Raw genomic sequence first — 16744 nt, 5'->3', positions numbered from 1 at the left:
GAGAAAAAGTTGTAAGTTTTTGCTTTTTATTTTTTCTCTTTTTCTGTCTTTCTCTTTGCGAAAATGACAGCAAGTTCTTCATAAATAATTTCTGCAGCTGAGCCAAAGCGACATGCAGAATCAATGAGTCGGCAGCTTACTTACACAGTTGCTTACTCGTTTGTTTGCTCAGTTACTAACTCACAGGGTGTAGGGAAGTAAAAAGTAAAATTCACTCACTTAGTCGCTTACTCACTTGTGCAACCGTGCGTCTACTGTGTTGCTCATTTCTCTAGATAAACTACACACACTATTTTTACTTTGCTTGTCCCACTTAGCGCTTGCTTTTTGGTGAAAAGTTTAAAATTTACTTTTGGATAATTACACATCTCAATTTAAAGTTTTAAGCGGACGAAGAAGCACGGAGATTGAGTTCTTGCAAAATACATATATAGATATGCTTATATCTTGATTGCTCTTTGCTAGTTTTGGGTGGTCGTATTTATACCCGAACCTGATTGCTGTAGAAGAGTATTTTTTTATTTGTCAACCTACCAACGACCTTCAGTGTTTCAAACTGAACTTCCATTTCATTTTACAATGGTTCATTCAAAGCGAGAGAGCCATAGACACGAGCAAAAATAAGGGTCACATTCTCTCAGAGTTGTATTAATGTAATAGGCCCCACCTGATAATATGCACCGGAGTTCTGTGAATGACTGTTAAAGTTTTTGAAAGAAGAAGAAAAATATACAAGAAATACGGAAATTGTTTGAAATTTGAACAAAGCTTTGTGTAGAGCTTTAGAGAGCTTTTGCACCAGTCGAGACTCGCATAATGCACGGGGAATCCCGAAAAGTGAATTGCGCAGGTAATGTAGAAAATACATCTCGAAACTCTCGTTAGAGCTTTTGAGGACTTTTGTAGCTATCCAGGTTTCTATCTTTCGATGAAAATCCCGAAAAAGTCAATGAACTGGGCAGAAAATACAGATAACATTTTTCTCAATAAGAGCATTCAAATTCCGTAAAGTCCAAAAAAATATACAAGAAATACGGAGCTTGTGATTAGAATTCGAACAAAGCTTTGCATAGGGCTTTCGAGAGCTTTTATAACTGTCCAGAATCGCATCATACATTGGAAATCCCTAATAGCCAGTGAATTGAAGAGATAATGCAGAAACTATCTCTCCAAACTACCGGTAGAGCTTTTGAGGACTTTCGCAGCTGTCCAGGCTTCCATCATTTGATTAAAATCCTGAAAAAAATCGATGAACTGGACAAGAAATATGATATTATCTTTCTAAAATTATCATTCAAATACCGTAAAAGCCAAAAATATACTAGAAATACGGACGTTGTTTATTTAGAATTCTAACAAAGCTTTGCATAGAGCTTTCAAAGCTTTTGCAACTTTTAAGACTCGCATTATACATTGGAGATTACAAAAAACCAGTGAATTGGAAAAGTAATTCAGAAATACCTTTTCAAACTCTCCATAGAACACTTTTTCAGCTTTCCAGGCTTCCATCATTTGATCAACTTTCTCAATATTAGCACTCAAGTACCGTAAAAGCCACAAAAATATGCAAGAAGTGCGGAAATTGTGTTTGGAATTCGGATAGAGCTTTTCATTGAGCTTTCGACAGCTTTTCCAACTGTCCAACATAGTTGTACATTGGAAATACCGAAAAATCCGTTAGTTGGGCAGATAATGCAGAAACTACTTTTACAAAAACGATTTCAGCTATCCAGGCTTCCATCATTTTATGAAAACCTCGTAAAACTCAACGAACTAGACGGGAAATACAGATATCATCTTTCTCAATAACAGCATTAAATCATATGACATATAAGAAGAAGAACCTATGCGCGGTTGTAGCTCTGCTATTGTTATAAAAGCATTATTTTGAACATTTCTCAACAGTGGGTCTTTGGTAAATGGTTTTCCAATCGATGAGACATGGTACTTAAGTTTTATATTCTCTGTATTTGTGGCAAATTTTAGCTACTTCTAAAAAGGACTGACCCGTAGTCATTGGATTAGTACTTAGTACAGAGTTTAGAAATCACTTCATAATTAAATCCAAATTCCATAGCTACGGTTCTCACTTGTGTATCACGTCGTCCGCCTAGTATTGATTCCTTCTTCCTAAAAAGTCCTTTGGTACGTCTGTACCATATTTTTACACCCTGAACAAAGTATATAAAGTTTCCCACGAAAGTTTATAAGACCGAAAAGGAAACGTCGGAGACTCTATTAAGTATCCGTTCCCACGACAGCTGAGTCTACGTAACCGGAACGGATTCGGATTCTTTCAAGGACTGCCAACTCGACAGCATTCTACAACAATAAAAACAGCCTTATAACGTATATGATATCTAAAAATAGTCAGTATGAGGACCTGTCTCGATTTAGTCAAGTCCGTCTGTTCAGCTGTATATACGAAAATTAGATACTCTTTTGAGATATTGATCTGAAAGTTTGCTCACATCCTTTTCTCCCCAAGAGGCTGCTTAGTTGTCGGAATCGACGACATCGGGCCACTATAGCATATAGCTGCCATACAAATCGAACGATCAAAATCAAGTCCTTGTATGGAAAATTCTTATATTTGTCAAGATATCTTCACAAAACCACTATAGCATATAGCTGCCATACAAACTGAACGATCGAAATCAACTTCTAGTATGAAAAACTTTTTTGTTTCTTAAGATATCTTCGTGAAATTATGCATCGACTATTTTTTAAATCATCACAACAATCTCCGAAGAAATTGTTGACATCGGGCCACTATAACATATAGCTGCCATACAAACTGATCGATCAAAATCAAGAAAAATATCTTTTATGCCCCTTTATGTTATAAAAAATGTGAAGGGTATTATAGCTGCGGTTCCACCAAACCTAACGTTTTTTCTAGTATTGCTTACCTTTGGGTGCGTTTTCGCAGCTACCTTACTTACTTTCGCTGTAATTTATGTTCACTTTTCTTTTTAGCCACTTTTGATTGCTTTGCGCTAACAATCGCCAAAAATGCCGTCATTTTTGGCCAAACTTATTAACTCATTAATGTAAAATTTGGTGAGCTTCCACCGTTGCTCGCAGCACAACAGCGGCGGAGTAGTAGCAGAATTATGGTTCAGCAGTGGAAGCCAAAGCATATTGCTGCTTATGAAACGAAATATGGACGACACTAAACGGCAGCTAGCCGCTACATACAATAAGTGTACAGTATGTATGTGTATGTATTAGTGTGCGCGCTCATTTGAACAACACCAAAGCCAGCCGCTGAGCAACAGCAACTATTACGGTAATCTGCGTTAAATGGAAAAACTTTTTCAATTTCAACGCAAAAGTCTCGAAAATGCATTGCATACCAGAGCAAAATATTTGGGTGCGACGGTACCAGTATACGGCGCGACATTTGTGTGGGTGTGCAGGCTGCGGTAGTTGCTTAAAATTTTATGCATTTCAATTAAACTAAATTTTAAACATTCCGTTTAAGTGATGAAGGGCCTTCCGGAGGCAGACGCCAGGCAGCTACTGAAGCGTCGAACGTAAATTGCTGCAAGTCTGGGGTTCATAACTGCCACACATATATACACATACACTTTCATGTGGACAGCCGGTTACCTTCCCCCACACTTTGTCAGCAATAACAGCCATTTTGTAAATATGGTTTCATTTGCTGTTCAAATTTTTGTGTCCTCTGTTGACACGCGCAACGTAACTTCAAAATTTTACATTAAATTATAACGTAAATGGCGGAAAATTGCTCAAAAGTCCAGCAGCAGCACATAAAGTATGCACATTTTCAATTGGGGCGACGCGACGCTATGGCGCCTGGCGATATGCAACGATATTTAATGGCGAAAATGCAGCGACTAACTGACTAAAAGCACTGGCGCGATTGTTGTTGTTGTACAGTTCGTTTTTATTGTAGTTGTAAGAAAATTGTTATTGTCGCGGCTTCTTTGTTGTTGTAAAAAAAATATTTGTTGTTGTAATTATTACACATTACTGTTATTTTTCATCTACATTTTGTTGTTGCTATTCAAAAAAAAAACATTTGTTTGTTGTTGTGAGTTGTTTTACATAATTTTTGTTGTTTTCATTTTTACAAAATTATTTTTTTCACATTTGTTGTTTTTGTTGTTGCCTTCACAATATTTGGTTGTTTTTGTTTTTGTAATTTTTCCTCTACAACATTTTGTTGTTGCTATTAATAAATATTTCCTTGTTGTTGTGAGTTTTTCTTTCACATAATTTGTTATTTTAATTATTAAAAAAATTATTTTTCTCATTTTTGTTGTTGCCTTTAAAATATTGTTGGTTGTTGTTGTGATTTTTGCAAACGTTTTGCTTGTTGTTGTTTTTCCTGTAACAACATTTGATTCTTGTGATTATTACAAAATATTGGTTTGTTGTTGTTTGTAAAACACTTGTTGTTGTTTTTATTGTTGTGATTTTAACAAATAATTTGTTTATTGTTGTTGTTTTTTTAATTTTTATAACATTTTGCAGTTAGTTTTTTTGACAATTTTGTTGTTGTTGTTTTTAAAAAACTTTTAATTGATTTGTTGTTTTTCCTGTTACAACATTTGGTTTTTGTGATTTTTAGAAAAAAAATTGGTTGTTGTTGTTTGCGAAACAGTTTTTGTTTTTTATTGTTGTTGTTTTTTTACTTTTATAACATTTTGTAGTTGTTCAAATTACAATTTTGTTGTTGTTGTTTTTAACGAAAATTTTTGCTGTTTCTTGTTGTTTTTATTTGTAAAATTTTTTTTATTGTTTTCTTATTTTACAAAATGTTTTTTTTTTTTTTTTATTTTTATCAACCTTTTAGTATGTTTTTGTTGTTCCTCATTTCTTGCCTTTCCTTCAGCATTTACAACAATTCGTGTTGTTTTTGTTGTTGCATTTCCTATTATTATTGATGTTTTTGTTTTTGATTTTTTTGTTATTTTTATTGCACTTCCTGTTATTATTGCTGTTGTTTATTCTGTTATTATTGTTTTTGTTGTTGCTTTTAAACAGGTTTATTGACTTTCTTTAGAATTCGTATGTTTTTGTTGTTGTTTTGTTGTATTTCCTATTATTATTGTTGTTTGATTGTTGTTAGCTATTTTATTTTTGTTTTTTTCTTTTCTTTGTTGTACATTCCGTGATAATTGTTTTGTTGCTGTATCTGTTATTATTATTTTTGTTCTTATTGTTGTAGCAAACTATTATAGTAGCTGCACTCCATTAGCTCACTTCGGCGAGCAGTTAGCATGAACTGCAAATACGAGTAATTTTTCATGCTGTTGCTTTTATTGTTGTACTAATATAGCGCTTTTGGCCTTTTGCTCCTTCCATTACCCTTAAAAATATGTTCACTGTGAAAAGTGAAACTTGTTTGTCGCCGCTCGCAGCGCAGCTCTTCTGTTGACATTTGCCAATTATTTTCAACACTTCAACGAGGTCCACAGCGTGGTCCACACAGCGCGCCAACACAAGGGGTGTCTGTAAGTGAGCTGTGGCACTTGCAGTCCTGTCGCATTGCTTCGCAGTGGGGTCATGTAATGTCGCCGCTGGCAGTTTGCTTCCCCCTCAACGAGTCCTTTAGATAAAAACAACAACAATAACTACATCAAAAGTTGTTTTTAGTGCAGTACAGACCATTTGTAGTGTTATAGGGTTTACCTTAGCAATAGTGATGATGTAATGAATTTTGGTTTAAAGAGGTTGTTGATAGCCTTTTTTTTTGTAAAAAAAGAAGGTAGAAAATCCTTTAGGTAGAAGCATGTAAATCTTTTTCAAAAAATCTGAAATATTACGTCCCGACTCAGGACTAAAGTTACATATAAACAGTTAGTTTAATTGCATCGGCTTATAAATCTACTTCCAAGCTTGAGCTTGATCCCATCTTGATCGATCTAGTTACCAACTTTTCGAGAACTTACGAGCTCGATCCATTTTCTTGTCAGGACTCGGTAACGTAGTTTCTCTCCCACCCTGAATCCCACACCAATTGTATGCTCCTTTATATGACCCTTGTGGGAAATGTCACAAGAACCCACTCTCGTTTTTGTCCCGTCTATCGCATTTCTTGGACGGCGTTGATGTCAGTCTTTAGTTTTACGAGGACACCAACCAGCTAGGCATTGACACCTTCCCAATTAAGATGCCAAAAATTCCAGTTCCATGTCCTTAAATCATCGTAGAGGTTCCCAAACTCAGCGCACAACATCGCTAGGCTTATACCCATTTATACAAGGTCTGTCGCAAAAGAACAGGACTGTTAAAAAAACAACAAAAATTTAATATTTTTAAAAGTTATAAGGATCCTAAGACCTTGTATAGCGGTCCGCTTGTTTCAAGTCTCCAGTTTCTACAGAGGTTGGCTACCGCATCTCACACAAGGGTTAACAAACTCCGTCTGTTTCGTCAATTTGATAGAATATATAACTGCCAAGTGTTTTCAACCTCAGTGTTTCCAAAGCTGGTTAGTTGGTTGTATTAACCTCACCTTCTTCCACAACTTGACATTTAACGTCTGAAAAATATTTCAACCGTACCGCAAGCGCGCTAATTGGACAATATGCGGTAAGAACTCATGCGATTGCGACAAGATCCACCTTAGTTAAGGAGCTATCAGATGCATAGAAACTAGTTGTTTATCGGCGTTTGCTAACCAACAAAAACCCAAAATCCGGAGATCCACATAATTCGATGTAATCGGGCAAGTTCCCTCTGGCAAGTTGAACGGTTTTGCATATTCCTGTGATTCCGCTATGACCAGGCATTCCGACGAGTTCATCATCAGGCCCGTCTGGATACTATTGCTTGTAAGGTCAGATACTCCATGAGTTCTGAGTTAAGAATCGCTAAATCGTACTTAGCAGAGTTTAATCTTAACCTTGTGACTCCAAAGTTAAGCCCATGTTATTTGGTGACTGCGTTATGAAGGATGATCCATATCGAAGTTCCCTACTTTTTTAATGATAAAACACAGAAACTTCAAATTGAATGGGAAATGTTTCTTATCATTCGAAGGAACATACTTAGGCATTTATTTTTTGAAAATTATCTCTCTCAAATGCTGGAAGCGCCTATGTCTATTCGTTGAGTCCAATTTTCAATGACTCTTTCGAGCATTCCGACTGGTAACTGGCGAATGACGCGCATGATGTTTTGCTCTAAGGACTGAATCGAAGTGGGATTGTCCGGATAGACTTTAGACATTAGATATTCCTACAGGAAAGAGTCTAACGGTGTGATATCACACGGTCTTGGTGGATCCGGCCGAAACGTCAAATTATCTGCTCACGGATGTGTTCTCGCTATTGACGGTCTCGTTTTTAACGGCATAAACTAGACCAAACTATTGTTTTTTCTAGTTGAAATGGCAGCTCTTAATGCTCTTCGGGTTGCTCTTCTCCCATTGAGTCAGAAAAGAGCCTTATTGCTGAAAAGAAATTATTATATCTAAGAAAGTCGTGTGCATGTTTCAAGTCAATAGAACTAATTCAAAGACAATTTACCTAAAGGGAATGTATTGACCCTCAAAGTATGTACAGTTTCGAATTGTTAAGAGCCCATTAAGCATAAGTACATGCCCGTTTAAGATCCATTGTAAGCTCACTAAGTCAAGAAGCTCCATTTTCATTAAATCATTCCAACACGAATATCATTTTAATTGCCACGAATCATAAGCATTTCATTTGTTCACCAATTTGTTTGCCGACTTCTTGCACGCGCTGTCCAACTGCAAACACGTGTTGGGGAAAGTTTTAATTAAATTCCAGCTGACCAACCTTTTCCACGTACTTCCTGCCTTACTCTACTCTACAAACTTCTACTTTACACGAACTCTCGTCGCCGTGACAAATTACGAAATCATTCAACACAGTGTTCTCACTTCCGACGACTTCCTTCAAACGTCAACTGGCTTTCGGCGACCAATTCGCAATTCCCACGAACGCATTGTTGCACGGCGTTGGCCGAAAGGGGGGGCGTGCGACTGTGCTGCCCTTCTATACTTCGTTGCGACTCTGCGACACAACACAAGATGTCCGCTAGTCATTTCGTGTTTGACAAATATGACTTCCAACTGTGTGGCAAGCCGGCAGCAACATATTGTTGCTGTCACGTGATTAATGTGCGGTACAAATGATTGCAGCGCCACAATACAGTAATAGAAATAAGAAAGAGAGAGAGAAGAGAGCGAAGCGTAAAAACACTGGTGAAGTGAAAGTCAAAGTGGAAGTATAAAAAAAAAATTTCTTCAAAAGGCGGCGGCTGCCGACTCGCTCACTGCTGCCTGGGTCCTTGCTGCCCTCATCCCTGTTGATGTCTTAATTAGCTGCTCTGTTTCTTTTCTTCGCTTTGAATTGGCCTTTTCTGCTTCTTTAGCTCGCAATAAAACACCAACAGCAGACAGTTTTTCTCGTTTTGTATTCCACCAATTTTGCCGTGGCTCGCGGTCTTTTGCCCGCTCTGTGACTTGTTGACGCCCAACTTCGGCTTATTTGCATGCTTGCCCAGTTTTACTAATTTCCGCAATGTTTGCTTGCTTATTGCACTCATATTTATACACGCTTTGTTTTCATTCGCATTCTTCTTTGTTTTTCTTTCTCGAACCGCCACTGAATCGTGATTTTTTCGGAGAATTCTCAGCTGCCGTCGACATGGTTTGCCTCATTAACACTGTTTATTTTAGTTGTTTGCATTTGTTTTTGCATTTTAATTTATTTTTTGTTCTTGTTTTTCTTTATTTTTCCAACAAATTAAGTATGCATGTGCAAATGATTTACAAGCAAAGGCGAAATGACTGTGCAAGAAATGCAATTACAGCAGTCTTTTTGTTGGTTAAGCTGTGCTAATTTATTTTTTACCGAAAGCAATCTTGGAAACTTCGGGAGCGCAATTGAAGACTGAAGGAAAAAGCAATTAGTTAATTTGACGTGATTCCATTCAACTTGATGTGACTTAACTTGGTACGTCTAGACCTTGCCTGATTTATGTTGATGGTTCTAAACGAAGTAGCTCCAGAAAGTGGTTTAAGAAGTTATCAGTTGTTTGATTTTGACTTAGTATGACCCGATCGGACTTCAAGTGACTTTAGCTGGGACGACATCGTCAACTTGTCGTTAAATTCGACTCATCTACAGAAGATCGGAGCTGGTCTATATAAACAGCAAGCACAGACCGAATCCATATTTTTTCTCCAGCTTGGTATATTTATCTATGTTCTTGTGAAGTTTGCTCCCCATATGTCAGTTAGTCTGGTCTGGCTGTTTATTTTCGAGGCAAAACGTTTGTCTATCGATGTTTACTGTGGTATTGTTAAAAATACTCCATAAGCATTTCAGGGAGTCCACTTTATAACGAACTTAAGTAATTGAGTGGCACAAAACATTCAGTGAAGGTCGTGAAATCATCGAAAACTTGTCTCAAGCGAGGCGTCCATCCACCTCTGTTAATAACGATAAAATCAAAAAATTAAGGCATCGTCTCAACCAGTTAGGTATGAAACGTGTCAAAGCCTGAAAATGCTAGACTTGTTCCTAGTCTGACCTGATTTGGCTTCCTGTGACTTTTTCTGTAAATACATACTGCCTTCTCTACATCAAACAGTTCGTAGTACCGTCCTTTTCTGTACCCATCGCTCACACAGATCTCTCAGATGCTTAAAGTGCTTCATCATCCCGAGTTTGTCATCATCCATGTTTCTGTGCCGTATAGTAAGACGGGGATGATAAGAGACTTATAGAGCGTATTTTTTTTTCGCCGAGAGCTGGATATGCTTCTCAATCCCTTGCTGATCCCAAAGTAGCATCTATTGGCAAGAGTTAAATAAAAATGAAGTTAAAGCAACCCAAATTGCCACTCTGCACCCCGTGTAACAAATTTAGACTTTATACGACAGATAATATTCTTTATTCAAAGCTAAACTTTTTACTGGAGAGGCATAACAAATCCAAATCAAATAATCATATCTGAACCTTGTTCAATGTCAAAAGCGGACTTATTTAAGCTGATAATCCCACATACTCGTCACACTGCGATAAGAATTGTATCCCTAAAAATATCTCAAGTAGAAGATGAAAACAAGGATAAAGTTCTTTTTCAATTGGATGGCAGTAAAGTACTCATAGAGATAATGTTTAGATATTCTTTGTATATGTTCTGCATTCTCCCAAATTAATCCCGTTGTAAGTTAAAATTTTTTTCCGAATCATTATTATTCTACTAATACGTTCTATAACTGAACTGAAAACTATTTACCTTATTTGCATGTGACACCCTTTCCACGAGGAAGCAGAAAAGGTTGATGATAAGACTTCATTTATCTATATTTTCTATATTTCTTTAAAATTGGCTGAGGCAGGTGTATATAAAAACTCTGAGGAACTTATTCTCTTCAGAACTTCAGTTTTATTCCTTCTGGAAATATATATATGTAGCTAAAGCAACATCCAAATTATCTGAACATCAAAGTAATCGGTGTGTGTCAGATTCGAACTATAAAGGGGATTCATAAGAATATTCCATACAAGCGCTCGTAGTTTCTGGCGAGTCAGTGTCGATGTGTGTCGTCTTTCGTTGTATGTGGCCTATCATTGTCCCGATCGAATACAGTTCTGTCCTATTGACTAAATCTCGTTTTTTCTGGAATATTTCCTCTTTCGAGCGATCCAATTCTTGATAGTACAGATCCGAATTACAAGCTTGGGCGTAGGAAGCAACTCATAGTAAATGGTTCCCCTGGTGATTATCCCCACCAAATATTTACATAACCAAATAATCTGTAAACCCTGGCCTTGCTACAGTTTACGGTGGTTCATCGTGATTTTACCGGGATCATTTTCGCTTGACGTTGTCATAAGTGGCCCACTTTTTATCACAAGATCATAATTTGCATCAGAAATAATTTAAATTGTTTCAAACCAGCAGTTTTACGTTAACTCGTGTGGCAACCATATATCCTTCCTTCCTTTTGTATATAGTCTTATTTATGTAAATGGCTTTAAACAGTGTTCCATGAATTTTTTAGCTACTGCATTGTTGCAACAGCGCTTACATGAAGATCGAACTGACAGTTTCCACTATTTTAACAATATTTTCTACAATTGGTCTTCCAGAGCATGGTGATCTTTAACATCAAAATTATAGGAACTGAATCGACGAAACCAAAATTGCACGTGATTGGCTTTTGCAATATCAGGCATATAAACAATATACATATGTATTTTAGCGGTTTAGCTTGCGTTTTCGCCTTATAGAAAGAAAAACCGTAAAAAATTGCGTGTTTTTCATTTAATGGTGACAATCTTTGACGTCTGCTCAAACAGTACTGAATCAATCAATCAAAAAACTGTTTGAGAAGTTGCTGTATTTTGAAATCTTATCTCTGAAACACCGAAAATTAAATTTCCTGGGTACATAATATTTCAAAAAGTGCTAAGTTGCTAAGACCATTCACAGTTACGTGCCAGTCTTGACCATCAAAACCGCACCAAACCGTAATTTTTTCGTTATGCAAACGTGACCCATGTAGTTCGTGTGGATTGCTGCCTGACCAATAACGCATATTTTGCTCATTGGCGAAGCCATTCAACCAGAAATGAGCCTCATCGCTGAAGATGTTTTTTCGATGATAATCCTGATAATTTTCAAGTTGTTGCTCAGTCCAATTCACGAACATACGACGATTCTCGCGGTCAAGCGGCTTCAGTTCTTGTGTCAAATTGATTTTGTCGAGATGTAGACTAAGATCTTTTCGCAAAATTCGCCACAACGACGTCACAGAGATTCCTAACACTTGAGAACGACGTGTGAGAGACTGATTTGGGTCTTCCTCAATTGATGCTTAACATTTTGTATTGTGCCTACGGATTCCAATTTTTCCACAAGAGGCTCAATTGTTCTAAAAGTTTAGGCTACTGACTTCGAATTTCTGTAGTAAATTTTAATAACTTCGACTCGTTGTTGGATTGTATGTCTCTCTATGATGAAATGGCAAACATTACTGAAAAGAAATGTTAAAAAAGGGTGAAAATATAATTTCAGAATAGGTAAGTAGTTACAATTGCAACTAGTTATGCATGCTAACGTATGGAATGGCACGCCAGATGTTTGCTTATGCTATATACTTTATATAAATCTTATATATAGATACATATGTATACTATACTACCCGCAATATATATATTTATATATCATATATTTAATGAATTTTAAAATATTTTTGGTATCATGATATATGTATGTACAACTATATTTAAGCATATTTATACTCACAGTACTATATAGTTGCTTGAAAATAAAAAATAATGAAAATAAATAAAAAGTTAATGAAGTAATTTTTGCATTGAAATCTTTCGACTTCTCCCTACATTTAATAATATTTGAGGTTAGAAAATCTTTTCTCTAAATTTTCTAATATTTTACTAAAATATTATTACTCACCAATAAGTTATTTAGAACAGTTACTATTTTCTCGCCTTCTAATTTTCACTTCATTCGTCTTCTCTTTTCTCAAATCATTAGCGGATTACTTGAGCGTGCCGCAGGTACAGAGTTTACAGCCGCGCGCCGCCACAACGGGACATGACTTTATGCTGCCACTGCAACCTAAGCTGCTAGCGCCATTAGGTAAGGTCACCGACTTGCAACGACTTGCAATTAATATGCCACATACCATAATTCTGCATTTCTACTTTCTTTTATGTCTTCACTGCCATACTGTATGCCTTTACTCTCTCTCTTCTTGCTCTTTCCCTCATCCCTTTAGAATGCAAAGATCATCACGCGCTGCAGTTGGCGCCGCAACATCTGCCTGGCGCCGATGGCATGCATAACGGTGTACAATTACATCACACGCAGGCGCCCTACCACATCACCGGCGCGCATCATTGCCTCAGCGGTAGCGGCGGCGTTGGTGGTGGTGGCGTTGGCAGCACGGACAGCCTCAGTGGCAGTCACACGGGCAGTCGCGCCGCGTTAAATGTGCCGCCCACTATTAGCGTGGCCTCCGCGCAAATGCCGCCTGGCGTACGCACACCCAACCTGAGCGCGCGCGCTGCACAAATATTGGCTGCGCAACAAATGCGCGAGCAAGCGGCCGCCGCCGCCAGTGCTGGTCACGGCAATGTGCATCATTCAACTGGTTGTAATATAACGATTGCGGTCAATGATGGCGGCGGCAGTGCGTTGCTGGAGATGGACAACGCCAATGCGTATATGGAACAGCAGCAACAACAGCAACATCAACTACAGCAACATAAACAACAGCAACATCAACATCAGCAAACACAATGCTCGCCGCAGTGCACACAAAGTCCACAAAAGCAACAGCAACATCACTACCAACAACAACAGCAGCACACGCAACATCATCACCCACCGCCGAAGGTGACGCTGCTGGACGATGGTTGCAGCAGCGATTGCGCCAATGCGACGGATGAGGGCGAGGACGACTATGAAAGCCGTAATGGCAGTGTTAATGAGTATACAAATGGTGATGATGACGATGCTGTCGGTGCTGGTGGTGGTGGTAGAGGTGGCAGTGGTGGCCGCTTATACGGCACCGATTTGCGCTGATTGCGGGATATCGGTTGGAAATTTCCATTTTAAATGGACGCAGCTAAATGTCTGTATGTGTGTATGTATGTAGTGGATAGCCAGTATAACTGTATATTTCGTGTTAATTGTGTATGGTGCGGTCAACGGTTGGAAGCGGATGTAAGATAGACAGTTAATGAGTTTCAACGAGCAGCCATTAAGCGCAAATTTATAAGGCTTCTAGTGACGTAAGTTTTTGTTTTTGTTATTTTCTTTGTTCGTTAAGTTTGTAGTTTATATAGTATATAGTATTTTAAGATTTTTAATTGACTTAAAGCGTAGCGTAATTTAAATATGAACAGCAGGTGTAGAAAATTAATGTAGATAACTTAAGTGGAAAGTCGGTGTTTAGCAAATTCTTCCATAGATAACTTGTTGTGGGGAATGAACTTGCAATTTCCGTTTTTCGCACTAATAAAATTATATAACATCGTGACTTAAATCTCTTCTATGAATTTCATTTCTTCCAAATCCGAAGGGTTAAAGAATTTTGATGAGCCTTTGAAGTCGAGCTTTGCCTTCGAGAGCCAACTGTTTTTAGAAAGAACGTTAACTTCAAGGGCTTAAGCCCTGACCTCCCAAATGCGGCACTGTCAAGAATGAAGTATTGAGTTGCTTTCATCTCGTCTTCTTCCACACAGCTTGTGCAGATGGATGAAGATTCTCAGTATTACAGGATGAACGTCAACAGGACAAAGGCTTGTTAACAGCCACCCAACTAAAGAAAGGCTAGCCTTGCTGAGGGCAACTATCCTGCATTCGATCTTGAGTCGAAAGGATTTTGTGAAGCCCAGATATCTAGCAGTAGAGCCAAGAGAATATGGGCCGACCTGTTCCCATTCTACAGATAACGATTCTAAGGCGATTCTTACTAGCTCATCAGCTTGACAATTGCCTGCATTTCCGCTCTGGGCTGGCACCCATATCAGTCTTACCACAAAGATACTCGATGCTATTGAAAACTAAATTAGGCACTCCTTGACCAACCCAAAACGCACTGTTAATGAGTTCAAGGACTAGTATCGCCGCCCTGCTAACGGAGTGGATGGCCACTTCTCTGAAGGAGACTGCACTACGAAGCAGTAGATCTGTTACTACGGTAATGGCTACAATCTCGCCTGGGAATAGTCAGGAAGTCTGAAGCTGGAGTCGATACAGCGTTCCTAAACTCCTCCACTAACCTTCCTCCCAAGCTTTGGCCCAACCGTAAAGAAGTTCAGTTTCTCTCTCCTCCAACGGCTTCTTCCCACCCGCCACTCCCTCGCCGATATATGGGCAGAGAAGAAGTCGCCAGAGTTTTGCCATTGACAAAAGGTTCCTCTACAAGAGTACAAGGTAATCGAAGCGTTTTTCGCTCTCTCTTCGATATTCCGCTTACATGAAAGCTTCCTATTCATGATCAATCTTAGATATTTCCATCTCGGTTCTATTTTTGTTGATGATGAGACCGCGTTCGACTCAACAATTTGTTACGACGCTGAGATACCCTTGCGTCAGCTCACACACGATACTCTGGAGCTTTTCTTTGACCATAAGCTCTACATCTTCTGGACTTCTTTCCAGGACCAAAATCCATAGAAGAAGAGAAAGAACTCCACTTTGATTGGTTCTCTTACTTACATTTTGTCTCGCATGGGCATTTGCCCATTCCATTTCTGTGCCACGTTATTGAAAGCTTCGTCTTTATCAAGGAACAGCAAATTGCTTAACCGTAATGGCTTCCTCAAGTCATGGCACGATAGTATGCAGGGCAGTATTTACTGATTTGCCTTTAAAATAAACATGTTGCGTTCCTTATAAATGATCCCTCGGAATTTGTCTCCTTATGTACCAGTCCATCAGACTCTCCAGACTTTTTAGTAAGAAAGAGGAGAGGCTGATGGACCTGAAGTTCTTTGGCCGTAAAATGAATGAAATATCACCATTTTTAATTTGAAATAAATATGTCGCATACTAAAAATAAAATTTTAAATAATAAGTCAGTTAATTATTCATTATTATTATTCGCATTTAGTACGCCCACAGCTTTCTTTGACATATATCTTTGACAAATTGTCTAAAAGTGAAATCCATTTATCAGCGGATATCTCCCATCAGCTCACAATGTATGTGTATTAGGTTGAGCCTAAAAAAGGTTGGTTAGCTTTGGTTAAACTGGTAGGTGAATAAGCCACGCATAGACCAGTTTTGGGTCTTTGCTATACCAGATGGAGTCCATTTACTAGGTCCATGAGGAGTAGTCAGCCCTTAGGATGTCTTGACACGAATTTCAACAGACTCTGTCCCTCTGCTATTGATACCTCTTCCATTGTATCATACCGTGGAGACCTCAGCTGCTCCATTGTTTCTCTGGTGTCTTGATTTAGACATTTCCTGGAGTCTTCTTGATCTAACAGCTCGATTCTTCGGGCGTGTCACGCCACCAGACAGTGACCAGTTAGTATTCTGATCATGTTCCTACAGTCTTTTCTATCGAATGCCACTGGGAGTTTTGTGCACTTCCGATATACCGATCTACCGATTTGCCTATGATATCGATCGAATATTCTGCACACGTCCTTTGCTCTCCTCTAAGCTGCTAATTTGTTGGCGCCGCCAATTTTGGATCACTTTAGGCTGTAGCTGGCATACAAATGGACGATCAATATCAGATCTTTGTTAGGAAAACTTTTTTATTTTTCGAGATAACTTTACGATGTTAGGCACAGATTATTTCACAAGATCTGCATATATGTCATACAAACTGATTGAACAAAATCGAGACAAAGATATTTTTATACGCTTCGCTGGTACAGAAAGTGCACCTGTGAAGGGTATTATGGCTTCAACGCGGCCAAAGTTAAAGTTTTTTCTTGTTTTCTCTCGATTTAAGTTCATCTAAACCCATAAATTCAATATTAGTGGTTTTGGCTCACCCTAATATACATATATAAATTCCATAATCAAGACCTTTTCCCACATTTCAGCTCTGTCAATGACTTATACGTCATGCTTTTAGCACACATTGTACCCATCAACACACATTCCCACACACCCAACTTCGTAAAATTCCCCCAAAACAAATTTTGCGGTGCTTACCCACGATTCGTCATACGCAAAATAACAATTTGAGGCTTTATGTGATTAATAGCCGTTAAAACGGCAGCTTTTA

The 16744-nt window shown here is 38.3% G+C and overlaps 1 protein-coding gene across 2 annotated transcripts in view; it reads left to right on the top strand.

Moving 5' to 3' along the window:
- Positions 1-14557, top strand: part of LOC115066332 (uncharacterized) — a 76133-nt gene extending 61576 nt beyond the window's left edge. The window contains exons 10-11 of one of the 2 annotated variants that reach the window (XM_049454993.1): positions 12520-12624; positions 12764-14557. In XM_049454993.1, the coding sequence (XP_049310950.1) occupies positions 12520-12624; positions 12764-13572 (914 nt within the window). In that variant the 3' untranslated portion in view covers positions 13573-14557. The remainder of the gene's footprint in view (positions 1-12519; positions 12625-12763) is intronic. The other variant, XM_049454991.1, reaches the window with a different exon arrangement.
- The last annotated feature ends 2187 nt before the right edge of the window (positions 14558-16744 follow it).

The sequence above is a fragment of the Bactrocera dorsalis genome, chromosome 1, assembly GCF_023373825.1.
Source record: "Bactrocera dorsalis isolate Fly_Bdor chromosome 1, ASM2337382v1, whole genome shotgun sequence".
Classification (NCBI taxonomy): Eukaryota; Metazoa; Arthropoda; class Insecta; order Diptera; family Tephritidae; genus Bactrocera; species Bactrocera dorsalis.
This window is presented reverse-complemented; position numbering and strand designations above follow the sequence as displayed.